Source organism: Leishmania donovani, chromosome 11, assembly GCF_000227135.1.
Source record: "Leishmania donovani BPK282A1 complete genome, chromosome 11".
In the NCBI taxonomy this organism is placed as follows: domain Eukaryota; phylum Euglenozoa; class Kinetoplastea; order Trypanosomatida; family Trypanosomatidae; genus Leishmania; species Leishmania donovani.
This window is the reverse complement of record NC_018238.1, coordinates 538,086-565,891: the sequence shown is the minus strand read 5'-3', so window position 1 is coordinate 565,891 and position 27,806 is coordinate 538,086. Positions and strand designations below refer to the sequence as shown.

Genomic DNA, 27,806 nt, shown 5'->3' with positions numbered 1-27,806 from the left:
AGCAGTATGATGGAAGCGGCTGCGAGGCGACCTGTAGAGCGCGGGGTGGGTGGAGTTTGAGGCAGTCGGCCGTGCTCTCAGACGGCTGGGTCGGCGCATTGCTGTAACGCGGGTGCGTCTACGGCTGCTTCGCATCACGCGATGGGGGGTCTGTGTAGCACGCCGGGGAGGAGGAAAGGGGGGAGCGGGTTAGAGCGGAACACCGACCTCCTGTTGCATAGCAGAGAATGGAGACGTCGAAAAGGAAAAAGAGGAGGATCGTGTCGATCGGGGGCGATTTGAGAGAGAGACCAACTGCACCTTTTTTTTTCGACCTCCGTTTAGCACACATGAGGAACACGTGTAAAGGAACAAAACTAAAAGCAGGTTTGAGTGGAGGACAGCCACACGGTAGAGAACAAGAGTAGAAAATAATATGATGGACATAAGCAAGCAGGCTTGTCTCCTCAGAAAACGTGAGATTACTCGTTCTTTCAACAGGAACAATATTGCATGGCCCTCTCATCCTTCTCCTTCCCTCCCGCCTCTACCTGTAGCTCTGATGTGGCGTACTCGGCTGCATTCGCTAAAGCTGCAGATGCCGGCAACGGGAAGTATTGCTGTGGTAGAGGCAGAAGGTAAACGGGCACTTCCACACAGCAGCAGTGATAAAGCACATACACACACAAAAAAGGAAGCCCAGCGTCTTGCCACCACGCGGGTGAAAGAGTACCTTGTTCGTCTCAGCCGAAGCAGGTGCATGTTGCGCTCGTATCGTTTTTTTTTGGTGAGGGAGAGGGGTGGGAACTGTTGTCCAACCGAGGCCACCGATAACACTACCCACGGCTAAGGTGTGTGTACCGGTCTAGAGGCGCGCTGTGATGCACTTGTAAAACGCGTATGCCGACATCACGGCAAATATGTTCACTACCATGCACACTATTAACGGCACAGTGATGCATATCACGCCCTCGCAGAAGCCAACTTTCCCGTGTCCCTGCTTTGCTTGGTAATGATCGTACACGGGGCCGAAGAGCGCCATATTGAAGATGACCGGTGAAAGCATGCCCGCAGTATACAGAAAGCTGTAATGTTTGCCGCAGTTCGACGAGGTGAAGACAGACGTGACGGTGAGCACCGTACTCCCCCACGAGAAACCTACGCCGAGGCCGACCACAAAAAACGGCACAAACAGGACACGATCCGAGGAGATCAGGAAGAGCGGCAGTCCGATGGCATTGAGGAGCGGCGCGACCAGCAGCAGCGCTGCTACGTGGATTCGCCGCTGTGCCATCCGTGGGTAGAGAGCGCCGACAAGGATGCGGCCCAGCGCGCTCGCCACGCCGTAGATCGACACAAAAACGGTGTTGACGGTGAGAGAGAAGGAGCCGCGTGCTATAGCTTGATAGATATGGGTGCTGTTAGACGACACCACCGTCATGGCACTCCACGCCCCAAAGCAGACGAACCACAGCAACCACAGCTCGCGGTGCTGTAGGTTTTCCCACAATGGTTTATCGTTTAGCATACCAAGGCCCTCCTGGGAGTCTTCACCCTCGACACTGGGTCCCACGGGCGGTAGTGCTGGCAAGGCTGGGTTAAGTGTCGCTGTGGTCGTTGATACATCTGTCACCCCAGCAGGGGGAGCTGCATCAGCCATCAACACACCGCGTGCGTCGAGATCGTCCTTCACGGCGGAGCAGCGGCCATCCTCCGTGGCCATGGCAGCAGCGTTGCCGACCTTAGCTGCCGTCGGCGGTAAGAGAACCGCGGAGGCCCCCAAGGCTGGCGCCTTGTCGTCGATGCCACCCATGCCTGCTTCGCCCGCACCGCGGCGTCGGTTCACTTCGTAGTTCGGTGTGGTGAAGATCATAGCAGTGAAGGAGACGCAGAGGCCGACCGTGGCAAGCCCGATGGCCACGCGCCATTCATTGCTCAAGGGATGAACGTAGTTTTCTACGAGCGAGGTGAGCAAGACGAAGGCCACGCTGAAGCAGAGGATGGTGGTGCCGATGTTGAAGGGGAGCGCGAACATGCGCGGCTCGCCACCACCGCGGGCGCGGGTGTCGGCGTCCTCGATGTTGATGCCAACACAGCTCGTCGCAGGCGTTGGCAGACGCAAATACAGCACACCTAAAGTCCCCGCAAAGGCGGAGTACGACACTAAAAAGAGGAAGAAGGGAGCGATGCCGGAAAAGGTCTTTTCAAAGAAGGCGATGTAGACCTGTGCCACGAGGGAGCTGCCAAGGCCCATGAAGGTCTTCTGAATCAGAATGACGCGCCCTTGGTAGCAAGAGAAGGACTTCAAGTTAGTAAGTATGCTGCCGGTCTCATAGAAGCTTGCGGAGAGCTGCGATAGACCGTAGAAGATCGCCATGACAACCGCACTGTGGGAGAGCGCATCGCTGAAAATCAAGTACATGCCTGCCCAGCCTGTGATGTTGAGCAGTGTCCCGACGAGCAACGTGGCGGTCGGGCCTTTGCGGTCATACAAGAAGCCAGTCGGCATCGAAAAGTAGCTGAGGAGGACTCCGACAGTGGAGACGGCATCGATCTCAAACTGGCTGTATCTGAAACCCTCGCCCTTCATGTAGGGGCTGAAGATGGAAAAGCAGAAGCAGGCACCATTGTTCGCGCAGATCAGTATGCCAACGCAGAACTGGCAGAACCAAGCCTTCTCCAGGGTGTACTCCAGGAGGCCCACGCGGTATGCGCGTCCAGGTTGGAGGTCAGTGGCGCCGGGTGCCATGAGAGCCACACGACGCAAAGTGAGGGCTGAGAGGAAATAAAAGGGAGATCGTGAGTTGGTACGATAGAGCTTGATTGTGAGAGGCTGCACGAGAGCTCAACACTCCGTGCGATATGTGGCATGGGCAGAAAGAGACTGTGCGTCGTTGGCAGCGCACAAGGCGGGGCGAGAGGAGGGGGAGGATGGGGACGAGGCCATTGTCTCTTTCCCTTGTGCTGCCTTTTGGTGAGACCACTGGGGCATCGCAGTCGTTACAGTGGCTCCACCGACGGAGAAACAGGCGTGGTTGAACGCGGTCGACGCCGTCATGTAACCGCATAAACGATTCCGTTCCGGGCATGGGGTCGCTTATGCCGCCGCGGCCCAAAGCATCCCAGATGCACCAGACAAATGAAATTGGTGGGCGCGTGAGCGCTGGAGTTGTGCGATTTGTTTGACCGGCTGAGACGTGCACAAGAATATAGCGAACCCCATCTCGTTCTCCCGTCTTCCTACGGACGTCCTCGAGCGCCACGGCACCTTTGCAAATTGTTGCTTTTCATCTTCTCACGGTAGGAGAGAGACTGCGTAGGGTCGAAATTACGGCGGTCCGGCCCGCCAGCACGCGCGCATGCGCACACGCCCCGGTTGCACCAGCTACAGCCACTACATCAAACAAACAGAAAAAAAAAAAGAGTAGCCAAAAGGAGAGGAGGCCGTACTTTACATTTGGCGCTGGAGCGCGGAGTGAGGAGGGAGGGGTGGGGAGAAGGAAGGAGGGGAGGGGGCGAGACACAGCAAGGTCCGACACGCAGCACAGAAACACTCACACATACACCTGCGTCACAAAATGGTGGGAAAGGGGGAGGGGGTGGTGCAGAAGGGCCGGAAACTACCACGAAAAGGTTTTCTCTTTGCTTTTGCCGCGTAAACCGGGCCAACACACCACGAAAAAAAAAACACGTTTGCACACATGGGGGCAGAGGCACATGTCGGTTGTGCCATGCTGCACTTACGCCCAAGTGTCACGAAGCTACGCGGTGCGCACGTCTAGTGCCACATCGGTGTCGGAGAGGGTGCTCCTATCATCGGTCTGCTCTGTCTCCTGTTCAGGCATGCGTGGATGTTGAATCGCCGGTTTGTGCACCGTCCAGCCAGCGCACGTTACGCCGTCACCCAGACGCGCTGTATCCGCCTCGTCAGTCGTGCACCACCACACGTTCACCTCCACTGTACCGCCTTCGTGCACAATACTGATGTGGGAATCCATCACGCCGTAAGGCTGGCTGCCAGACAGCTCAACGTGCATCTCTGTCGTGATACCAGGCGCCACAAACTGACGCGAGTAGGAGACGGAGAGGAAAGGGCGCACCACCGCGCCGACGCGGACACGGTAGCGACACGGTACCGTCGACGCATTGGTCAACCTCACCGTCGTCACGTACCTGCGCAGAGGAAGCACGTTGCCGAATTCCACCTTCCTCGGATGCACCTCCAGCCGTGGAGTGTGAAATCGCGAAGAGGCGTTGGTTCCAGTGAGCTCGTCCGCCGCAGGATGATACGAGTGCATCAGAGGCACCTTCGACGACTGCCAAGACAACGTCTTCTTCGGCATAGCGGCTGGTACTGCCGGGGACGGTGGCGCCGGGGCTTCGGACGTGGCCGCATCGGCCGACAGGTTCGCCGTGTGCGTCCGCGCCATTGGCATGGCGACCCCGTTCTCAGTCCTGGAGCTGTCCCGAGAGGGCTGCAGCGCCTGCGGGCATAGCGCGGATGTCCAGTAGTTCAGCGAGCCACCGCGCCGGCCTACCGCGGCAGGCAATTCGGTCACGCAGTGAGCGTCCGTGAGTGCGGCCATGGGCACCTGCTCCTCCTCACGCGCCACGATAGGGGAGACTGGTGCAGCGTCCAATGGCACAGCTGCCTCCGCTACCGCTGCCGCAGGTGCAGTGTCCTCCTCATCGGCGGCACCAGTGACGCCGCTCACGGCACTAGTCCGCGCGAGACTACCAGCAGCACACCAAGACGGCGCCGAGGCAGCCTCACGGGAAGGCAGCCGCAGCACGCATTCCTGCACTACAGACGCCTCCGCCGGCACGTTTTCTGCGCCGGGCTCAGTGAAGGGCACAAACGCCTGCCGTGCCCGCAAAGCTCTGATGAGTCTGAAGGGGCGCTCCTCCGGCGCACCCTCGCGGAGCGCCTCCTTCGGCGTCGGTGAAGAGTATTGGGGGGCCCAACTGCTGTGGCGCTGCCACCACATCACCCACTCCAGCCAGGACGCTGCATCAAGTACCGTGACCTGCGAGCCGTCTTCCTGCAGCGCGATGCAGCGCAGCTGGAGTGGGACACATGCAGCAGGATGCTGGACAGCCAACGTGCTATAGGGAGACGCCGCCGTACTCGCGGAGATGCGCGCAGGCTCCTTGGGCAAAAGCAGCGGTACCGCTTGCAGGTGAAGGGCGTCTGTGTGGTCTGCGCTGGGCACTGTGGTCAGATCGCCGCCCTCGCCAGCGACGGCGCGACGAAAGCTGGGGCTCGCATACTCTGGCAGCAATAGCGCCTCTGCCGTCTTCTTTGGTCTCTTGTAGTGCTCTGGCAGCACTAACTGGCGATAGCGCAGATCGCCACCGTGCTCGACCTCCTCAGAGCACCGCCCGAACGGCGAAACGCGGTACACACGGTCGGCACCCACGCGTCCGTAGACGCCGCCGTACGCACAATCCACCGCAAAAACGCCGGTGCGGTCTCCCTGGTCGGTGCGCGCGGTGGACAAATCGCAGCCTTGCGTGAAGACAGATATGCGGCAGCTGCTCATTGCCACATCGGCGGCCACCCTAGCGCCCTCCGCCTCGCTGTCGTTCAGGAAGAGAGAGAAGGAGTCGGTGCGTGGCTGGTATGCGAGCCGGTCGCACTCGCCTTTGCCGATCGCTGCGGCAATCTGGTAGGCCGCGACGTCACAGTACACGGTTGGCAGCCCAACGAATCTCCATGACCACATGCCGTCCTTGTCGCCCTGCTCGACCACCACCCCAGTGCCAAAGCGGATGCAGCGGACATGACCCAGGCTGCAAGGTATCAAGCTTGCCTGCCCATCGTCGTCTGCGCCGCTGGGCTCTATCACCTCCAGATGCAGTCCATCTTCCCGCTCCACGCGATGCACGGCTGGCGCGCTGACTGCAGTTGCACGCCCGCGCTGAAGTTTATGCACGAGACGTCCACCTTCGCCGTTCTCGTAGCGGGTGACGCGGCCGTCGGGGGAGACAAGCAGCTGGCACCGACCAGAAACAGTAACGTAGCTGCCATTCTTGTAGAGCAGCAGGCGCACGCCAGCTGCGAGATCGGGCGAGTGCACCTCCACCACGCCGTCGAGATAGACGTCGATAGCTTGCAGGTGGGTGAGCGCGACAGTGCTCACCACGCCTTCGTTCCACAGCTGCACGGAGAGGAGTCTGCGCCGTGGAAGGTGTGTAGTGTGCTGGCTGGGCTTCAGGCATCGGAGCTGAACCCCTGGAGCCCCGGCCTTCGGCGCCGCGGCCGTCATGACGCAGTCGTGCAGAAGGAAGCAAGCGTGCACCCGCATTACTATTCGCGCTGCAGCGGTCTTCCCGTCGCCGCCCTCAGGGGGCGGTGGAGGCGGAGGTGACGGTAGTGCATCCAGCAGTGTTTTAGTGATTTGTTCCAAAGTGAGCTGATTAGCAGCTTTTGCCTCCTCGCGAGACTTGGAGGCCTTTCCGACGCGTCTGAACTGCGCCTCGTATTGGGTGACGGCAGCCTCCTTGGCGGCGGCGACGGCGGCAGCGTAGGCGGCCTGGGCCACAGCCTGTGCGTTGTCTGCGACCACCTCTGTGATGACTCGAAGTTCGCGTCCCAGCGACAAAAAGCCGCGGACTGCCGATGAGAGGAGCGGCTCTGGCAGCGACCCACTCGCACGCGCGTCTACAGCCGTCGCTTTCGCGAAGTCGTCGACGGTCGGCGGTGGGCAGTCCAGCATGAACCCAGCTTCGAGATCTATGCCAGCGTCGACGATAGTACATCGCACCTGTGCACTGTTCGCAGCGGTTCGGGCCACCTCCACGAGCGTGCCGTCGGCCGCCCGCATCCACTGCGTCTCTGTGACCACGGTGCGACACGGCGTAGCGCAGCCCATGAGCTCTTGCACAGGAGGCCGAGCGTGGGACAAGCGTACCTGCTCCAGCACACGCCGCCGACGCAGGTGCTGGCTCACAATATCTACGTGGTCGACTGTAGGGCACGCAGGGGGCATCTCACGAACGGCTGTAGGCACCATCTTGGTGGCCGCGTCCTCCGCAGCGCTAGCGGTGTCGTCGCCACACGAGTCTGACGTCGTCTCCTCAGACGATGAGTCCGACTCCGACTCCTCCTCATCCTTCTCCGTGTCATCGCTCAATGACGACGGTGCGTAGTGGCGGCCCTCTGCCTCAAGGAATTCCTCTTCACGAAAGAAGCGAGGGAAAGTAGTGGGGCTGTCGAGGAGGTGCGCAGTGTGCTGGGTACGTGGTGCGCCGATGGCGTGCGTCTGCTGATGCAGACAGTACACAGCGGTTCTCCCCCACCTCTGCACGGCAGTGTGCCACCCATGGTGGTCACGCGCCAGCAACGCGTCGCGCATCCAGTGCAGAGCGTCTCCATCTCCGGCAGTTGTAATCAACGCTGTAGTGACGCTCGGCAGCGCAGCCGATCCGACTTCTTCCGTGACAATGTGCGCGAGGGCCTCCTCAACGGAATCGGCAGTGAGTCCGGCGGACGCCGGAGCGGAGATGGGCGTCGCACCGCAAGTGGCTGCCCCCTTGTCCTGGCAAGCCGCTTCAACACCGTCCTTCGGAGGCCGCAATGACGCACCAGAGGACACAGCGACTGCGATGCGGCACCTGGCACAGGCGTCCGCGATATCCTCACCAAGCTGCGCTGCAGAGGTGTCGGCAGAGGTGCGTAGTGTAGACGAGCCCTTCAATGAGGCCACCTGACACAGGCAGCCCTTAAGGCACGCCTGCACCGCCTCCCCGGCCGCAAGCACGTTGTCGGTGCTCCCGTGAGAGGCGCTGCGCATCCAGCGCTGCATGTACGCTGTGTACTCAAATTGCTCGGCAGCAACTTGCGCCATGGTGCATGGGCGCGGCGTCGTGGTGGGGAGCTTGGTTGAGATCGGCAAAGGAACGTTGTCCTCATGCCCACCGGGGCCGCCGCTCTTGCGCTTGTTGGGGCGTTGCTCCGCGGCCGCTGCAGCAGCCAAGGCATCTTCGCCTGCCACCGCAGACAGCGCCGCTTCGGAGTCGATTAGGGGCGTGTAGGCTGGCACCTGCACAAGAAATCGTCTCACTCGCCACGCGTTGTACCGCACCCAGCAGGAAAAAATGCGCAGCAGGAGTGCGTGTAGAGTGGGTAAAAACTGCGCCGCCGGAATGGAAGGACGCAAGAGAGCCGGGGATTCTGGGCTGGCGTCTGTGCTGTTCGCTCTCTCCGTTGGATAAGGCACGTGCTGCAGCAAAACATCCAGGAAGGCGTTGTCGTCTGGTTGTGCAAGCGCGGCTCGGCCAAGGGCCGCCAACAGATCTTCCGCACTACCGCCCGCCGCTGCGGAGAAGTGGTGCTGCTTGCTTGTGGAAGAGGACGAGGCGGCTGCGGCACCGGCACCTGGGCCGCGCCCCTTCGCCCGGTCATTCGGGGCGTTCGACGCGGCGACGCTGGTGCTGCTTTTGCGACCGCCAGCGCCAGCAACGGAGACCAACTCGCGCACACTGCACGGCGATTCCAGCAGCACTACGGCAGCCAAGCCGCCCACGTCGCATGCCAGTCGGGCTACAGCTGCGGGCAACAAAGGTGCGTTTACCACACACACAGCTGGCGGAAGACGTTCACCGGCGCTCGAGTAGCTCTCCTCGCCCTCTGACTCGGAACGTTCTTGTAGCTCGGCATGCGCTGCGGCCCGCGCCTCTTCCGCGGACAGGCCATCCTCCACGTAGTCTGCTTGCAACGCGGACAGCTGCGCCTCCTTCGCTTGCAACGCCGCCTGCTGTGCTTCCCGTCGCGTTGCGGCGATATTGGTTAGTGCGCTCTGCACGGCAGCGCTAAGGCGGTCTTGCAGCGAGGCTGCAGCAGCCTGCAATGACGCTTCACTCGATAAGGATTTCTTCGCCTCTCTCAGAATCCCGATCGGGTTTGCGACGGTGGAAGCATTCACGACATAGTAGTCGTCCTTTCTGAAGAAGGGATGGAGAAGATCGGCGACCGTTGCCGCGTCGACGTTGTCTGGAGTGTGCGAGTTAAGGAGGAAGACAATGGGGCGAAAATGCTTCTCCAATGCGCCATCGCAGTTACTGGGCACAGCTGTATCTGCTGCCATCGCCGTCACCGTCGCCGTCTCTGAGAGGCCCAGCTTGCGTGCCGCGAACGCTGGTGCGAGAACCGCCTCTTATCGCGTTCTGCTTTGTGATTCGACTCTGAGGCGGGTGTGAGAAAGATGCTCAGTCGTGGTGCACGTGTTTGTAATGTCCAGCGTCACAAGACCAAGGTGCCAAATTCGGCACCCCCGTTCACGACCAAGGCTGGGAGGCGCGCGGAACAGAGGGACAGGGCGGGGAGGGGAAACTCAGAGGTGCAGCCGTGCGCGTGCCGCTGTTTTCGTCTCCGCTTTTCCACAGGAGAGGGCGGCGCCGAGGCAGAGTGACCGGTGTCTCGGGGCCTTTCCCCAAGACTTTTTGGCAGCGAAGGATGCCACCCTGTGGTGTGAGCACTAGGCGCGAATGACAATGGGAAGAGAAACTGTACCAAAAGAGAGGTACGCCGTAGTGAGCGATGAAAGAAGGAGAGGACGAAGAGAGGCGTCCATAGCGTCGCACCGAGACACGCAGGCGCACGTTGATTCGGCTCCATCGCTGCGACACCAGAGGCGTGTTCTCATTTCCCAGAGCGATTCGTGGTGCCCTCCGGAGAGGAGACGGTGCGGCCCGCGTTCGTGGCAGCTCTGCTCGACGCCCTTGGCCGGGCGTCTTCTCCCACGGGCTCAGCGAAGTATCAAGCGCAGCCGGAAGCACACAAAAGGCGGGGGAGCTCCGGGCGCCACGCAAAACGTGGCGGGCATCGCCCGCCACTGTGGCAAGCAGGACTTAGAGAATCGACCGGAATACAGAGGGATCACGAGGAAGCCAAGTAGGCGAGAGAAAAGAATACCCGGTTGTAGAACGCACGAGACGGGGGATGCACAAGCCCAGTCCTGCCTGTGAAGACGATTGAACGCTGTGTCTCTACACAGATCGATACATTAATAATGAACTAGGGTGGCGGCAATTCGGGGGACAGAGGAGAGCGGAAGAAAAGGAAAAGGGAAGGCGACGCCATTGCGTGTGTGTACGCGCTTCCTCCATATCGCCTCCCTCCACTTCTTACACGAGCGCATTCGGTGGAAGCGACGCAAACCGGAGCAGGTCCAGCGGCACAGCCCTCTCCCTCCCCCCCTCACAAAGAAACAACAACAAGGGAAAGAACGGAAGCGTTACTCACTGAAGCTCGTCCCCTACTGGCTCTATCGGGCTGTCGGCGCTCCCGGCAAGACACCGCGCACACGAGCACGCACCAAATCAGCTTTTGATATCGACCGATCCTCACGGACGCTGAGCCGCCTCGGCGCTCACCCACGCAGCCGCTGTCTGCCAATCAACGACTACTTTTGGTTGTCACTTCTCAGCGAGTCAATCGAGTCTACAGCTCGCCCTCAAAGGAAGAGACAGTGGACGTGAGAAGGAGCAACGTTGTCGCCAGTCCGGTCACCGCGTACGTGACGTTGTGTGTGCGGGCGTACATCAGTGCGTACGTCATCAGCGGGATACTGATGTAGCGCACAGGGTATTTGTACCCCCTGAGGCTCTCTGTCGTACAGATGCGCAGCGGCGCCGCAAACATCTTCACTAGTTGCGTGATGTGGGCGAGCAGCCTTGCGACCTTCGGCGCGTCGCCGGAGCCGTGTCCAAACGTCTCCTGCACCGCACTCGCGGCGAGCGTGCTCAGGACGCCGGCAGGTAGGTCCACCAACAGCAGCGATGCGGGACAAAAGACAAAAGGTCCGAAATCAGAAGCGCACGGAACGACAGTGCAGCCCGCAAGGAGTAAGAGCCCGGCGATAACCGACAGCTTATCCTCCGCGCTGCCGGTCAGCAGCACGTTCGACTTCCACTGCCGCGCCATGCGCTTGGCAACATCCACGACGGATGGCATCAAAACCATTTGCAGTACCATACCGAAACACAAGTGGGCACCCGCGAAGGAGTACGGGAGACCATATGCGGGCGCCGCAATAGGGTACACCACCTGATTCACCGAGGCAGCCAGCATGACGGCAATGAGAGCTGACACGGAGCGATACACAACTGCCGGTGCCCGCGCCAGACTGGGGAGCCACTGGGCGTACTCCTGACTGACTCGGGCGGTCACCACCACGGTGCGACTGCGCAGCAGGAGGTGTGCGAGTACTAGCGTCGCAGCGGCCGCCTCTACCCCGATGAACAGTTGCGCCACCTGTACCGCATCGCGCATGATGTCGCCTGCGATTCCGCTGAGCAGCATGCCTGCCATCATACCGTACCGGGCAGCTGCACTGACGTCGGTGGTCGGCATGTGCAGCGTTTTCGCGGTGACACCAAACAGTGTCTTGGTGTGTCGAAAGACACCGTTCAGAATATGAGAGGCGAAGAAGAGCGACAGTGCGCGCTGCGACAGACTCAGCGCTACGATAGCCGCGCTGCCTGTGGAGCACATCAATGTGAAAAGTAAGAGCGCCGAGGCACTCACGTGCATCGTGAGCTGCTCCGCCACAAGTGTTGTTATGAGCTGCGGAACCAGAAAGCACAGCTGGTACGCGACAAGGTGGGCGCCAGAGGGGAACGAGACATACGCGGCCTGCGCCATCATCACAGGCACACCCGACACAGCTACCACGCTGTCAAGGAAAGCAGCCGCAATGATGAGCGGCTCGCGGGCCTCCGGCGGCGAAGCACCAGCTTGCGCCTTTGGAGCAACACTACGGGCTTTGGGTGCCATTCTTGGCCTATGCACGTTCCTTGCCTGTTTCTGCTCCGCGTAGGACAGGGGGAGAGGGGCAACTGTATCCTACTCTTTTGCCCTCAGCAAGACGGATCTGCGCCAGGAATTTTCACGGAAAGCCGAAAGCACGACATGAGTTTTCGAAGTCACGCGCATCCAAACCGCGAAGATCGATGACCTCAACGGATGCCGGTGTCCATGGGCAGCGTGAGACAAGGGGGAGAGAGCGGAAGGCGGAGGGAGAATTTGCTGGAGAGTCATGGCCGCTGGCAGAACAACGCGCGCGAGCGAGAGAGAAAGATAAGCCAAAGACCATAAGAAAAACAGCCACATGCAAGCGAGTGCTCTGCTGACGCTACACTCACTCGTGCCGTTCACCTTCCGTGTCGCTTGCCACGAAAGAAAGCGCCTACATGTGCCATGCTGACGTTGAGGAAAGGATTCAGGATGCACTGTTATGCAACCGCGCTCCCCATCTCTCTCCGTTGTAAGTTTCGTGGCGTCCGCTAAGACCCTCACAACAGGCGATGCGCTCTTTTCTGCATGTTCGGTGGCGATTAGCTGGGTGCCCGATTCCCCACCGCGTGCCCCTCCCCTTCCTCCCTTCCGGCGTAAGAAAGAGGGGTGAGCGCAAGCCGGCTTTAATGTACATCATCGCGCTCCTCAGTGTCTGAGGCACACGCAAGAAGAAGGCAAAACAACAAGAGAGGCGTAAGCGTCCAAAGACACTCCTATAGCGTGGCAGAGCTGTCTTGTCGACGGCGCCTGTGACAGTAATAAGGCATGTGCAAGTCTTCTGCCGAGCGAGGGCTTCTGTCCTCTTCTCCCCTCTCACGCTGGAAACACTTTCTTCGTGAGGATTCTATCGGCCTGTGACAGGGCAAACATGGCGCCCTCGTCGCCGTCGGCGATTTGCAGCAGCTCCGCAATCCGTGGCAGACACTCCCGCAGCGTCACGCGCGCGGTCGGCCACTCCGCCAAGTTGTAGATGAGTCGCAGCATGTGCATGAGGACGTCGCGCTCATCCTCTCTGGCAAGCTCGCCAACAAGTTGCTCCGGGTAGCCCACCTCCGTCGCCTGTATCTTGGCCGCCTCCAGCACGGTGATTTGGGCAGCCGCGCTGTATACGGCGACTCGCAGAGTCAAGTTAGCGTTGTGCAGATGCGGGAGAAGACTGGCAAGTGTACCACAGGCCACAGCGTCGCGTCTTCCCTGCGCATACTCGGCAATCAAAGAGGCAACCTCAGCAGCCTCTGCGACAAGGGCGACAGCCTCTGCCTTGATGATTGTCGTAGTGAGTGTTGCAACGATGCCGAGCTTGAGGAGCTCCACGTGCGCCTCCTTGACCTGAAAGAGCTGTCGCGTTGCAGAGCAGGCAACCATCTGCGTCAATGTGTTTGTCGACTGAATGAGGCCGATCAACACGGGAATCAGACCCCCCTGGACCAATGCAGCAGTCACAGAAAACGCGTTGTGCGCCATATGGCACGCCAAGACAACCCGCAGGGCTGCAACCACCACTTCATCACTCTCGTCTCGCAGAGAAGCGAGAATTGCTGCAAGGTGCGGCGTCGGCGCCGTCTGCCTTCCAGCCAATGTGGAAAAGGGCGCATCCTCGCTGGAACCCCCTCCGAGTAGCAGTCGCTGCGTCTGGGCCTCGCGCACGAGCAGCTCTAGCGCCATTCCAGCCCGCTCCCGCAAGGCGGCGCTCTCATCCTTCTCCAAGGTCGAGAGAAGGATGGGTAGCATGTCGTATGCAAGGCTCTGCACACAGTGCTCACGCTTCTCTTTGTAGAGCTCCACGAGGTGATCTGCCGCGTGGAGGCGCACATCGGCGCGCTCGTCAAGCAGCCAGCGGCGGATCTTGGCGTACAGAAAATCCCCGTAGGCTTTGCTAAAGGCAGTGGGGCTTGTGTACGGGATAACAGGGCGCACCGCATGCAGCAGGATACAGCGTTGATGCGCGCTGCATGGAGCATCATGGCGCAAGGGGGCTTCGTTGGGCTCGAGGCCCTGACGCCGTCGAATAACGCTCCACATGAAGAGAAACAGAACGAGTGAAACTCAAAATTGTTCTGCGGGTAGTCTACTCGAGCAACAGGAAAGTTATGACGACGGCCCAGAGCGTCCTGGCTCCCGCTTTTCAAAGTCCTTCGCCACTCTTCCTCTCCCTTGCGTGCTCTTCTTCTGCTTTCGGCAAGGAAGTACGAACGGGTGGAGGGCGGTGAGCAGCCAAGAAGACACGCATCGAAGCGGGGACAAACCGCAAAGGCGCCGGCAAAGGTGTTGGGGGGGGGGGGCATGAAGCGCCAGAAAAAAAAAAGAAACATGAAGGCATTCCTCAGTTGGTATGTCAGCAAGGCAAACGAGGGGAACAAATGAAAGAGGCCATGTGCGTTGAAGTGTAGCGCCTCCTGTACCTCTGTGGGCGGCGCGCCTGCACCGGTACTTTCCTCCGCAGCCAGCGATTCCGGCAGATATGTGGGTCTGCTGCTGTGCCGCTGCGACTGTCGCGCCACGGCAGCATACGCAGAGGAGGCTCCGGGGCGAAACGAAAGGGACGAGACACATGTCGCCAAACGTCCTCACAAAGCTGTACGCACACTCACGCATGTCGGTGCGCCAGTGCCACTTAGTAGCACATGAAGACGAGCATCAAGCGCGGAACTCGGTAGGGTGCGCAGAGCGCGGATGACCCTTTTCCGGTTATCTTTTTTCCGTTTTTCTTGCTTCCATCCGATGAATAAAAGCATCTTTCGTCACAGGTGTTCGTGGACTCACGACCTGCACACCTGCAGTGCGCTTACACCGCAACGAATGCAGTAAGGGCAAGGGAGGAGACAGTGGCAGCAGTGATTCACCTCAGCATTTCTTTCCTTGGACCGAAATCGCACAGAAAGGCCACCCTCTCGAATTCTACAAGAGCCTTTCGGATAATCAGCAAACGTATATCACATTAGTGTCACTCACTGCGGTGTGGCACTGAGGCGCGCCGCCTGGGCCGCCAGTTTCTGCAGCTCCGCTTTTCGCGCATCCCTTGCTAGCTGCCGCTCCATCTCACACGTTTCGGCGTAGGTGAGAAAGAAGCGGGGAGGCACGCTCTGCAGGATGCGCTGGATCTCGCTCTCGCTGAGGATGCCTTCGTACATCCGACGGACTGTAGCCTCCACATCTATGCGGTGATCCTTGTATTTTTGCGCGATCTCCCGCGCCGCGTCGGTGGCATTGTGCGTAGACTCGGACAAGATTGCCGCCTCGTTGTCCCGCTTGAGTGCCTCGGTCAACGTGGAAGGTGTAAGGCGGGTAGAGGCATCGCCGTTTGCTGCCTCGACCCTGTGCCGTCGCTCCAGCTCTTTGGCGAAAAGCTGGCTGCGGCGACGGATGCCTTCGCCGCCGTCACGAAGTCGCCGAAGGAGCGAGGCTTGAGATAGGAGCCGGCTGCACCGCTCCAGGTTCAATCGGATCTCAGCCGTGCTCAGCTCGCGCACCTCGGCTTCTGTCAACGGCGCGCACGACACGCTGTTCATGATACCGTGTAATGTACCCAAGACGTGCGGAGGTGAAGTACGCCCCTTTTTTTACCTTTCTCGTCTGCGCGTGTAGAAGGGATTTCAGTTGAACGGCACTGCTGGCCCGCGTGTAGAGGGGAGGGCAGCCAAGGGGGACTCTGTGGAGACGATCGAGAGGAAAGGCGTTGCGAGATCAAGAGGCGAGAGGGGCAAAAGCGCTTGTCTGGGGGGTGCGGCAGCTGGACAGCGAGAGGGGGTCGCCATCGTCTTCGCTCAGGCACACCTCATCGAGACACAAAAAGACTCATTGTGGCAAGTGCGCGCAAGAGGAGGATAAAAGGCAGCCGTCATCGCTGGTAGGCCGCACAGGCAATGTAATACCGTTGTCGCCTCAGAATTCCACAGACAACAGGGCAACGACGTTTTTGCCCTCCACACTCATCATAAACCCCCCTCCCAAAAAAAAAACGCGTACATCTGCGCCCACGCGGGTAGGGGGTCGATGACACTGCTCATTTCGGTTTGGTTTTTGTTTAGGATCGTCATCAGTGAGACACGTTCTCAAGAAGCCACCTGAGCATGCGCACGCACACACGCCCATACACCGAAGTGCGAAGACGAATCGACTTCGCTGCCTGCATATCGTTCGGCGGCGTTGACTTAAACCATCTCCTACCAAGACACAAGTGACAAAAGAAAGAGAGATGAGTTGAAATACAGACTGGTGGGGGCGCGAGTGAGGTGCTTCCCGCAGCGAAGCGGAGAGACAACACACACGTCACGTCGCTAATGCAGCGAATAAAAAAGTAAGAAGAGCACATGCGAGTCAACCAAGAAAAGCCAAATCGAGGCACGCGCACACCAAAACTGAGGCTGCCTGCACGCCTCTATCACGGAAGAGCGCACTGCCGAGGACATCACTGCTGTTTCTAGTGGTGGCAGTTTGCATTTCTTTGTTTCTTTTACGCCTACGATGGCATGTGTACGCATCAACTTCGCCGCTTACTGTACGCCTGCCATGTCGTGGTGAGCCTGATGGAGGGTAGAAGAGGAGAAACACAAACATACAGCATCCACGACGTGCGCGAAGAGAGAATAGTAATAATAAACGAGAGAGGGCAAAAAGGAAACCTCTACCGGGAGACAAGACAATAGCAACCAGGCGATGCAGCCACAGCGCAGAGAAAGCGCCGTGCTACGAAGAGAGGTCGACGGTGGTGGATGATATGTACTGGGTTGGTGATGGCAGGGGGCACCCTGGAAAGACTGACATCAAGGAGAGCAGTAACTCAACTACGCTGATTCCAGAGAACGAAAAAAAAAGCACATCATTTTCAAAGGCAATGTCAAGCACAGAAGAGGAGGGTGAAACCCACAGTGCCACACGCTCGCATTAACAGCATGTGGAAGGAAAGGAGTCCCTTGGCGTCACCGAGTGACGCATGAGGCACAAAGAAGAGCCATCGAGCTCTAAAGGGAGAAACAGCACCGAAGAGGGAAGTGTGCCAGCTGCTCTGCTTTACAGACAACTAACGGGTCCGCGAAGAAGAAAAAGAAAATGGCAAGTGCCACTCGAGTCAACTCTATCAGTGTCTCCCTAGCATCACCAAAAGCCCCTGGCTCGCTCTTTCCGTGAGCGTGCGCAGAGCGCTGGTAGAAGAGTTTAACGAATGGAGCAGGGAAGGGGATAGCGCACGGAGGTCGACGACGAAAAGAAAAAGTAGAGAACAAGAGAGAACGACGGCACAGTGAAGTGGACAAACGAGGAGGTAAAACTTCACGTCACCTGATGTCATCATTCTCATCCCCAACTACACTTACAAGCACATGGAAAGGGAGAGCAAAGAGAAAGGGAAAAAAAGCACGGAGACCGGCGGCCAGCTACGCACCCGCATACAGTGGGTATGCCGATACACACAGCCATAGGCACACATAGCAAAGACGCCCTCGCAAGAAACAGAGCCACCGCAGTGGTGACGCAAAACTAGATGCACGCCCACAAAAAAGAATATGCGAATAGAACGGAGAGGCCCTCATATATATATATATATATATCCATACACATAAGCACACGTTCATGCACGCGTAAATAAATTACATGCGCGCACACATAAAGATAAATACACGTAAACACATGAAAAACCACAAATCGATGCACATAAGGGATCCAGACGGCGGTTTAGTTGCACGGCTGGTTGAAGCAGGGGGGGGGGGGCAAGAAAGCGCATCGCTTCTGTGAAATCGTGCGTGAGAGTAGAGAGGAAGGGATGGTGGCCGCCACCACCCCCACAACCTGCAAAAAAAAAAAACATCCCCGCGTCGTCCCAGTCCGTTACACCTTTCCTTTTCTTGATTAGCCTTCGTCAGTACCGGCACATGTACAGTACAATGGTGCCACAGGGAGTGTTCCTGTGCAACAAGACATCTCAAAGAGGGGAGAAAAGGCATGGAACTGCTGATGCGCTGATGAGCCACGCGGTGTCTCCACTCAACGACTTGCAGGCACGCCACGCACTCAGCTATATTTCGTTTTTCCTCCGCCGCAGTAGCTGTTATACGCATTTTGTGGCTGCTGGTGCCCTGCCGCACCGCCAGTGTGCAAATTATACCCGTAGTCATAGCGGAAACTTTCGCCGTTGCCGTTATACTGGTTCGGGTACCCGTACCCGCTCGAAGAATCATAGTCGTAGCCGTGGCCGTAGGCCTGTCCCTCAGAGCTTGGCCCGTACGTGTTGCTATATGGCGTTGCGTGGCCCGCACTCGGGTCCTCCCCGGCGGCGGCCACAAAGTTCACCGCGCAACGCTTGCGCCCGGAGGAGGCGCCGTGGACATTGCTAACGCTGCCCCGGCGCGCCGGGGCGCACTGCGAGCCGGCAGTGTTGAAGTTCCTCACGGCGTTGTCGACTTCGTCGCTTTCCTCCTCCCCGTGTCTGCCGATGCGGTCGTTCTTTTCGGATCGGGCAACCTCGTCCACAATGCCAGCCATCAGCTTCCGGCGTCGATAGGCCTCCATGGCGGCTGAGCTGACCAGCACCGTCTTCTCAGCTGGTTCCTGGCGGCGCTTCTTCTTTGTTGCGACGCCGTTGTAGGCGTGCGGAGTGGCGCGGCTCTTCACAAAGTGCGTCACCTTCTTTTTCCCGAGCCCATCGCGCTCCTCTTGCTGCTCGCTAATGCGCAAGAAGACTTGCTCGATGGAGGTCTGCGATACGGTGTAGTCTGTGATGTGCAGCCGCCTCTTGTTCTGTTGCAGCTGCCAAAACGCCTCTGAGAGCTTCGTGTCTTGCGGCAGCGCGAAGACAAGACGTTTCCCCTTGAACTCGTTCAGCACGGCTGCGGGAAAGTTCTCCCCGACAAAACGCTGCACAGCTGCCCGCACATCTCTCTGCGCAACGCGAACACTCAGCTCGAATCCACTTCCGTACTTTTGCTTTAGGTGAATCTTGTCGCCGATGCACCGCAGGGCTCCGTCAGCCATGATGCCCACCGTGTCCGCGAGCGCCTCCACCTCCTCCAGGTGGTGCGTCGTCAGCACAACGGAGCAGTTCTGCGAAACCTTCTGGATCGCCGTCCACAGCCCGCGCCGGGCCACAGGGTCCATGCCGGCCGACGGCTCGTCCAGGAAGACGACCTGAGGCGAACCGATGAGAGAAAGCGCCACAGACAGCTTGCGCCGGTTGCCACCAGACAGCTGCGCAGACATTGTGTCGCGGAATTCGGTAATATCGCACAAGCGCATCAGCCCAGCCACCACCTTGCTGCGCTGCTCGTAGAGGATGCCGCGGATGCCAGCGTAGAGGTGCAGGTGCTCCTCCACAGTGAGCAGGTCCAGCGTCGCGTCGAACTGCGGGCAGTACCCGATGCACTGCAGCGCCTGCTCGCTCTCCGTCACGATGTCGTACCCGCACACATAGGCGTTGCCGCTTGTCGGAATGAATTCCTGGCACAGCATCGAAATCGTCGTCGTCTTCCCAGCACCGTTCGTGCCGAGGAAGCCGAACACCTCGTCAGGCAGGATGCTGAAGGCGAGGTTGCGCACCGCCACCTTGCCGTTAGGGTACACCTTGCGGAGGTCCACCACGCGCACAACGTCCATGTTGACGTTCTTTTTCTCCTGTTGATAGACCTCCTCCCGTTCATCCTCCACGTCGGAGTCCTCGTCGTCGACCACCTCGGCCGGGGCACAGCGGTCATAGCTACCCGTCTGCCCCCACATGCGCCGCCGCGGGTGATCAATGAAGAGAGTCGCCAGGAGAAAGATGGGAAACTCGATCGCCATGAAGACGCACGGCCAGCCAACCACCTCCATCGCCCACGGGTTCGACGGGAGGTTCAGGGCCGCCTGCTGTCGGTCCATGGCGAGGTTGATGATAGACTCGCCCACGCAGTACGACGGAACCAGCCGGAACGGCCAGCGAAGGTTCCGCGATATCTTCGCTGTGGAGTCCACCAGCGAGAGGATAAACACCATCATAACAAGCAGGAAGCCGGCGACGAAGTTGACGGCCATCGTCGCTGACTGTGCTGCTGAGTGCTCGTGGAAGCCAAAACTGACCACGTAGGCGCTGACGGTGCTACAGAGGCCGTAAATGAGAAACACCACAATGGCCGGGCCGGCCGTGTTTTTGCCAACGTACTCATCGCGGCTGAACATGAGGAAGATGAGCAGCACCAAACTGAGCGTCATCACGTAGGCGACCATGTCGAAGAGAAAATTCGTGAGCCAGTAGATGTAAAAGCTCAGCCCCGAGACGTTCTGCAGATGTCGCGCCTTGCACTCCCGCTCCTTCACCACCCACGCAACCACGTTCGACGGCAGGAACGTGAACGGGATCATGATAATCGCGCCCATGAGAATCGTCTGCACACCGTCTTTCACACTGGAGTCGCGCATGGTGGTTGGCATGGGCTTGGCGCCAGTCTTGAAGGTGCGGTGGACGTTATTTGTGAAGGACTGAAGAATGTATGTGTAAAGCTGTTGGAGCACCAGACCACCGGCGTGGTAAGCGGAGGTGTTGTAGAACAGGAAGGTGGCGTCGAACTCGAAAGGGACGACGTGCTGCAGCCCCGGGTCGCCGCAGAAGAGCGAGGTGTAGCGCGGCATCGTCAGCTGCTTTGCGGTGTCGGTGGCGTAGAAGGACAAGTCTTGCCCGTTGGCGAAATTGAGGTCGGTGATGTAGGAGCCTTGGCGGGTAACGTTGTTTGTGGCGCCGAAGTACTTCTCGCAGCCTGAAACCTGCATCTGCACCGTCTCGCCGAACATTTCACTGGTGAGGCTCAGGGAGCCGGCCTCCGTAAAGCTGAAGAGGGTGAGCAGCATGGCCACCATGACGCATACCACGGGGCAGACCACCTGGAAGCACTGCATCTTGCGGTCTCGCAGCGCGTTCTGCAGCCTCTTTACCATCATGGCCTTGAACTGCGACACCAGCCGCTGACGCGTGCCCGTCATCATCTCGCAATTCCACACGGCGTTGTTCTCTTCCTCGACGACCTCCTCGTTCTCCTCGACGGCGGTGCTCGCCTTGTGGTTTTTCATTTCATCCATGACGATCTGGAGAAACACCTCCTCCAATGTCGTCGCTGACAGCGAGTAGCCACGCACGCCGGCGTCTTTGCCATTCTCTTCGAGACTCTCTAGCAGCGACGGAAACAGCTCGAGATCGCGCATGGGCAGTTTGTACACAATCTCGCAGCCGTTGAAGCACGACGCCTCAGCGCCCGGAACAAGAGAAACGACGAGACGGTCGATCGCCTCGGCGTCCACCTCGGGGTCGACGGAGATGACGATGTTGTAGCCGACGCCTAGGCGGCTCTTCAGAAACATGCTGCTGCCAGAGCACTGCATACGGCCTCGGCTCATGATCCCGATCTTGTGCCCCAGCAGATCTGCCTCGTCCATGTAGTGCGTCGTGAGCATGATGGTGTGTGCCTCTGACATGCGCCGCAGCAGCTCCCACGTGTATCGGCGCGCACCCACATCCATGCCGGCCGTGGGCTCGTCCAGGAAGACGAGAGGGCTGCGGCCGACAAACGCAATTGCAACCGAGAGCTTGCGCTTCTGCCCCCCAGAGAGCGCACGGGAAGGGTACTCCATTTTGTCCAGCAGGTCCACCTCATTTAGGATCCTCCGCACGACATCTTCCAGCACGCCGCCGAATAAGCCTTTGATCTTCCCGTAGTACTCTAGGTGCTCGCGGCATGTCAGCTCGCCCCACAGGATGTTGTGCTGCGGGCAGTATCCGATCTGACGGCGCACCTGGTTCAGCTCGTTACGAACAGAGCTGCCGTTGATGTAACAGTCGCCCGCGTCCGGCTCGACCATCCCCGTCATCATGTTCAGCACCGTCGTCTTGCCGGCGCCGTTGTGCCCCAGCAGCACAGAGATCTCGCCCTCGCGCATCCCCCAGTACAGGTTGTTCACCGCAACGAACCTCTTGCCGCCGCGCGAGTACTCCTTGCGCAGGCCGTCCAAAATCACCGCGTCGTCGTCGCCGTCGACGTCCTCGAACACGCCGTTCTCGGCGCGCCCGTCGGTGCCGCCCTCGAGGCGCTTGTGCTTCGAGTTGAAGCACCACATGACGGGGTCAATGATGAAGAAGAGCGGGTGCTTGCGCGTACCCCACTGCTTCGGCAGCACAGCGTCCAAGTAAAGCATCAAGATGTAGTACAGGACGAAATCTGCAGCGAGGAAGGCGTACAACATAGAGCTCTCCGGTGTCAGTGCGGCGCTTTTGAAGTGATTAGGGCCAAAGCCAGTGGCAACCTCCAGCGTGAGAATGTTGGTCAGAGCAGCTGCAAACCCCGTGGGCGAGAGGAGAGACATGCCGATGATCACGTTGGCTGATATGCTCGAGGAGGCGAACGTCGGCACCGACAGCACAAAGTATATGAGTGGCGCAAGCATCGAGGCGAGGCGAGCCTTACTGAAGAAGGCGGCAATGAGGCCTGAGAGGGAGATCGTGCTCATGGCGAAGAGGTACAAGGTCATGAGGAGCACGAACGCATCGCTGCTCGGCGCGAACGTGAGCTTCATCAAGACGGTCATGCCGATGCACACCGAAAGGTACTGCAGGGCGTAGGTAACGAGCCAAGAGAGGTGAAGTGATGTGCTGCTAAGTCCCATAATGAGCATCGCCTCGCGAATCCGCAGCTCCTTCTCCAGCACAATCTTCTTTGTCAGCTGCGACACCGGGTGCAGAAAGGAGAGGACGAGAAGGAAGGCAACGAGCACCGAGGCCGTCTTCAGCAGCTTCTTCTCCTTGTAACTACGGTAGCCGAGCGAGGTCGAGTAGGGGTGAATAAGCTCGCCATCGGTGTAGCCGAGGTCATGCAGGTAGCACTGGTACAAAGCCTCCTGGAGGCTGTTGAAGCCGGAGGCAGTGTACATCTCAGACCGATCAAAATGGTAGCCGCCGGGGTACTGCGCGTCCACCACCTTCGTCAGGGGCGGCAGCGAAGTCGGGTTCATGTGCAGCACTACGTCGAAGTCTGTCGAGTTAAAGGCATTCACCTCGACAATGGCCCAGTGAAACCCTGGAGTGGTCTTTACGTGGTTCTCCGCCTCCTCCAAGGTGTCGAACGTGCCGCCGTAGACGTACCGGAAGTAGTCCGTGGTGTCGTTGAGGTAGTCTATGAGGGACGCGGGAACGCTTGCACGTGGCGCAAAATACAGCATGCCGGAATTCATGATGGCACCGTAGCGAGTATTGTCCATTATTCCGGTGGCTGCGAGCGCCGCTGATCCCACGCCTTGGGTGATGTCCCTGGCAAACTTACGCGCAATCCACTGCATCATGATGATTGTGTCCAGCGGCGGCACCCGGACAGCGTTCCCGAGAATTGCGTTGAGGTACAAGGCGATTAGTCTGGCGCCGCTGAGGGTGTCGCTGAAGCACAGCCCCTTCACTGGCAAGCTCGATTCGTCGCCGCTGCAGTTGTACGAGTAAGGGACGGTGGTGCAGTCCTCGATACCAGGGATGATGCCCATGGACACGTTGTTGCACGCCACTTCCCTGTAAAAACCCGGGATCGTGAGGGATGAGACGGCGGTGTAGTTCAGCACTTGCTTTTCTGGGTGCATTTCCTCGCCAAAGACGCACCAAAGGATAATGGCGCCGATGAGGAAGAGAAAGGGGATCAGAAGCTCCACCACGGTCCCGACCCATGCCCGCTGTTTTTGCTGTATCGTTCGCTCCATCGTGGCGAGAAACTGGTCAGTGAAGGTGCCGCCCTTTGCATTCGGCTCGATGTCAAGGTATTCCTCGTCATCCACCTCCTGCAGAGATCGCGGCACAGATTGCACAGTGGCGCCTGAAGGTGCGTAAACGGAATTTGCCACCGGCCCTCGCGTCGAGCCGGCGGCTTGCATGCAAGATGTTTGGGCCTTGTGAGCATGGCGCTCACCAGTGCCCTGCCGCCTGTCACCCAAGAAGATGCTTTGCTGGGCTCGACGGCGGCCCATGGTTCAGCTTCTCAGGCGTCGCTGCCTTCCGTGTTGCCAAAAAAAAAAACGGTACCGTCGTTCCACGGCACCTCGCAACCTGTATGGCGCACGTCCGGCAGCAGCCGTGGGTGAGAGATAAGGGTGGAAAAAAAAAGAAACCCGAATACGACCAGCACCAACGGCACAACGCACAGCGATAGAACGCAGAAAAAAAAAAGGAGGGGACTGTACACAAGGCAGAGGGACGTGTGCAGGCACACGCGCACACGACGGTGGGAGGATGTCTGACACGGCGCTGGCAGCCGCAACACGCGCGGAAAGCGGGGAAAGAGTCGCAGAGGCGAAAAAAAAGCTGCTCGAGGACTCCAGCTCAGTGCGCGAGGCAGGAGAGAGAACAGCACACAACGCTGTAGCCCTGCAGGCAAAAAAAAATCGATTTGCTGCCAGCGATGCCAAATGCTGCGGATTACGGTGAATAGAAAAAAAACGGATGAGAAGGGATCGGAGAGGGGGCAAGGAAGAACAGCCGCACAGAACCATGCGCAGCGTGCTCAAGATGTAAGGCACCACAACGCCAACAACAACAGAAACATCAAAAGAGGAGGGCAAGACGGGGAGTGGGGAGACCGGCAGGAGTATGTCTATACACGCTCACACACACACACACACGTCTCTGAGAGGTAGATGGACTGCAAATTCACAAGAAAGGTAAAAACAAAATGACAGAGAACAGCGAGGAGGCGAAAAAGAGAAGAGTGGTTGGACGAGAACCAAAGACGGCGAGAAATAGCGGCAGCAGCGTCCGGCAATTTGTCTTTGCTGATGGTGTTTGACAAGAATGTGTCGATGTACTCGCGTGCCCGAGAGCTCCAAGAGAGATATATGCGCGTTGATGGGCCTTCGGTGGGGCAGTGCAAGTCCCAAGCGACGCGAAGTCTTGCTCTCTGCCCTCGCAAGTGAGATGAGGGGGGGAGACAAAGAACGTGTACGGGGAAGCTACCCAAAAGAAAAAAAAATAGTGCGAAAGACACGCAGGCACGTGCGGGCGCAAGTGAGTGCACTCCCGCTCCCCTTTGAGTATCGGAAACAGAAAGTAGCACACTGGCAGAGTGGAGACCGACGCAGTAAGATGTTCTTCAGCCTCGTCTGTGGATTCGTAAAGCACGGCCCTCACAATCATACAAGCAGCACAAAGACATACGCGCATGTGCAAACGTGAGGGCGCGTGTGGAGGCCGACGTATGTAGGCGAAGCAGTGTGTTTTGCATGGAAGGTCCAGTTGCGGGAACGAAAGACGAGGGCCGCAGAAGGGATATGGTGAAAAGGAGTACAGAGAAGGGGTGCGCGTGAAGGAGAGATGATGATGCGCAGACAAGTGCGTATCGCATACGAAAGGGAGAGAAGAAGGGAGGTGGCGCGTCAGCTGTACACGAACGCCCTGTGTCGTGACGAAGCATGCAATACGTGGGACGGTGCTTCTTGCGAGCGCCGTTCCCGCGTGGCGCGCACGAGTCAAAGGAGAAAAAATAAGAGATAAGCGTGTCCTCAGCGTTTGCACTTGCGGAGAGTTCCCTGCGTGTCTCTCTTGACATGTGCAGTGCTCGACACGAAGCTACACCGTTCAGTGCTCGAGATGTGTTTCGTGTGTGCGCGTGTTTTGTCTGTATGTGAGCCAGAAAGGCATGGCAGACTTGTGAATGAAATGACGCGCGAGCCCACTGGTGCAAACTGCACGCAGATCCGCTTGCGAGTGCTGCGCCTTCACAGGGACCAAAACACAGAGAAACAAAGAGAGAACGGAATGTTTTGACCGGGAGTGTTGCCGCGTGCCTCACACCGCAGATGCCGCAAAAGGGAACAGCTTTCGCGTGGTCGTCAGGACCACCTCAGCCAGCTGCTCCATCGACGACACCTCCTCGCGGCGCAGCTCGTACACCACCTCGAGTACCCGCACAATCGCGCACGGTTCATTGCGCCCCTTCACGACACACCCTTTTTTAAACTTGTCCTTGCGGCACGTCGGAAACGCGGCGAGGATGGTATCTGACACGCTCTGCTGCGATGAGGCGCGCTTCGCCGCAGCTGTCAAGAGTGCCTTCGAGGCGTGTGTGCCCTTGAGCTCGCACCAGGGTGCGTCGGTCTCCAGCATCAGTCGATCGAGCGGAATCGCCTTGACTGTCTCGAGGTTCTCCGCGGTCTTGAGACTACACCCGTTCACGCCAATGTACAGGTTCGCATCCAGGTACTCCTGCAGCTCCGCCCGGCTGCCAGTGAAGCTATGAACGACGCCACCAGCGAGCTCGGGAAGATGCGGCTCGAGCAGTGCCTTGAAGTCACCGACTGTGTTGCGTTCGTGCAGGAACAGTGGCAGGCGGTGCCGCTTCGCCATCACAAGTTGCTTTTCAAAGTACTCCTTCTGAATTTCCTTCGGGCAGAAGGACAGACGGTCGTAGTCAAGACCAATCTCGCCCACAGCCGCGACGCAGCCGCCGACATGAACGGAGTGCTTGCGGACGAGGTCATCAAGGGCCTTCAGGTAACCGTCCGGATCGTCCACAAACTCTTGGCATCGCGTCGGGTGACATCCGACAGTGCAGAAACACTGCAGCGTGTCGGAGTTGTAGCGGGCGCACATATCGATCACAGCCTTGCTGTCCATCAAGTTACCACCTGTGAGGAGGAGACCGCGCACGCCCACTTCTACAGCACGCTGCAGTATCGACTCGATATCTGAGGTGTGCTGCTGGCGTCCATTGTACACGCCCTTGTACATGTGGTCTGTGAGGTTCAGGCCAATGTCGATGAGCCTCCACGGAGCACAGCTCTGCGGCAGCTTCGTCATCGTGTGTGTGGAGAGGAGGAGGAGAAGTGAAAGGTGCGCACTTGCTGTCGTGTGTAGTGATGTGCACGGAGGGCGATGCAAACCGTCCGATGGCACCCGCCTCTCTTCGCGCTAACACTGGCCGGCCCTCGGCATGCCGGAGGCGAGCGAAGAGAGAGAGGAAAAAAAAAAGGGCAAGTCCGGCAAGGAGGCCGCGTGCGTTACTCGCACTTGCCGACGATCAGCACCGAGGAAAGGAGAAGGTGGGCGCCCGCAGGCACCACGTGCAGAGAGGCAAAGGAGGAGGTTAGGCAGGAAATGAACGCACCAACACGTATCGCGCAAGAACGCAGTGGCAGGCAGGAGCGCCAACGTGCGTCTGTGCGCGACTCATGGCGGTCGACTTGACGGCGGCTCGAAGGCAATGCGCGAAACACAAACGAGGAGCACTTACACCTCGCCCCGGCGCCACCACTCTCCTGCAGCGCCAGGAGCCGATGCGATCACCCATAACAAGGCCGGGGGACGGCAAGCACCAGTCGAGGAGAAAAACGCAGACAGACACACACTCCAAGCGCGCTGCCACGGCGCATTTCCGTTACCAGTACTCTCGAACGCGAGAGACGAGGTGCCCGCCGTTTTCCTCTTCCACCGCTCAGGCTCCGATTATGGTCCCTCTTCCCTATGCGCCGATGCGTGCACACGTGAACGATGCGCGGGTTTTTGTGTTTCGCTTGTATGCGTCCAAGAAGCATGCAACACAGGCGTCCCAGAGAACGAGAGAGAGAGAACATCGGAAGACCCGAAAAGAGAAAGAGAGCCACATGCGTGCACCCGCACTCGCATAAACGAGCTCAGCGGAAAGTAAGAGGGCAAAGACGGGGGAGAGTACAAGTAGGCTGCCGGCACGGGTGCACAGGGGAGAGCCACCCATGGACACGTAAGCCAAGCAACGACAAGCAGCAGACGTTGAACTACGACAACACACAAAACCAACAGCGAGGAGCCACGCTCATGAGGCGGCGCACCGCGCCCTCACGCGCGCGCGCACACACACACAACACGGAACAGAAGCATGCAATCTTTTTTTTTCGCTTGGTTCATCTTCGACGTGTCCATTCTCTGCTATGCAACAGGAGGTCGGTGTTCCGCTCTAACCCGCTCCCCCCTTTCCTCCTCCCCGGCGTGCTACACAGACCCCCCATCGCGTGATGCGAAGCAGCCGTAGACGCACCCGCGTTACAGCAATGCGCCGACCCAGCCGTCTGAGAG

The 27,806-nt window shown here is 58.8% G+C and overlaps 7 protein-coding genes across 7 annotated transcripts; all 7 read right to left on the bottom strand.

Annotated features, from left to right (window-relative positions):
* Positions 1–844: 844 nt before the first annotated feature.
* Positions 845–2,728, bottom strand: LDBPK_111330 (hypothetical protein, conserved; the record flags this gene model as incomplete). Its single annotated transcript, XM_003859058.1, has 1 exon — positions 845–2,728. The coding sequence occupies one exon, from the start codon at positions 2,726–2,728 to the stop codon at positions 845–847; it is 1,884 nt and encodes a 627-aa protein (XP_003859106.1).
* Positions 2,729–3,740: 1,012 nt separating this feature from the next.
* On the bottom strand, positions 3,741–9,068 carry LDBPK_111320 (hypothetical protein, conserved; the record flags this gene model as incomplete). The annotated part of the gene is made up of 1 exon (XM_003859057.1): positions 3,741–9,068. One exon carries the CDS (start codon positions 9,066–9,068, stop codon positions 3,741–3,743), a length of 5,328 nt encoding a protein of 1,775 aa, XP_003859105.1.
* Positions 9,069–10,423: 1,355 nt separating this feature from the next.
* Positions 10,424–11,758, bottom strand: LDBPK_111310 (hypothetical protein, conserved; the record flags this gene model as incomplete). The annotated part of the gene is made up of 1 exon (XM_003859056.1): positions 10,424–11,758. One exon carries the CDS (start codon positions 11,756–11,758, stop codon positions 10,424–10,426), a length of 1,335 nt encoding a protein of 444 aa, XP_003859104.1.
* An 834-nt stretch (positions 11,759–12,592) lies between these two features.
* LDBPK_111300 (hypothetical protein, conserved) lies at positions 12,593–13,801 on the bottom strand (the record flags this gene model as incomplete). Its single annotated transcript, XM_003859055.1, has 1 exon — positions 12,593–13,801. The coding sequence occupies one exon, from the start codon at positions 13,799–13,801 to the stop codon at positions 12,593–12,595; it is 1,209 nt and encodes a 402-aa protein (XP_003859103.1).
* Positions 13,802–14,727: 926 nt separating this feature from the next.
* On the bottom strand, positions 14,728–15,288 carry LDBPK_111290 (hypothetical protein, conserved; the record flags this gene model as incomplete). Its single annotated transcript, XM_003859054.1, has 1 exon — positions 14,728–15,288. The coding sequence occupies one exon, from the start codon at positions 15,286–15,288 to the stop codon at positions 14,728–14,730; it is 561 nt and encodes a 186-aa protein (XP_003859102.1).
* Positions 15,289–17,785: 2,497 nt separating this feature from the next.
* On the bottom strand, positions 17,786–23,467 carry LDBPK_111280 (ATP-binding cassette protein subfamily A, member 6, putative; the record flags this gene model as incomplete). The annotated part of the gene is made up of 1 exon (XM_003859053.1): positions 17,786–23,467. The coding sequence occupies one exon, from the start codon at positions 23,465–23,467 to the stop codon at positions 17,786–17,788; it is 5,682 nt and encodes a 1,893-aa protein (XP_003859101.1).
* Positions 23,468–25,544: 2,077 nt separating this feature from the next.
* On the bottom strand, positions 25,545–26,555 carry LDBPK_111270 (tatD related deoxyribonuclease, putative; the record flags this gene model as incomplete). Its single annotated transcript, XM_003859052.1, has 1 exon — positions 25,545–26,555. One exon carries the CDS (start codon positions 26,553–26,555, stop codon positions 25,545–25,547), a length of 1,011 nt encoding a protein of 336 aa, XP_003859100.1.
* Positions 26,556–27,806: the final 1,251 nt, after the last annotated feature.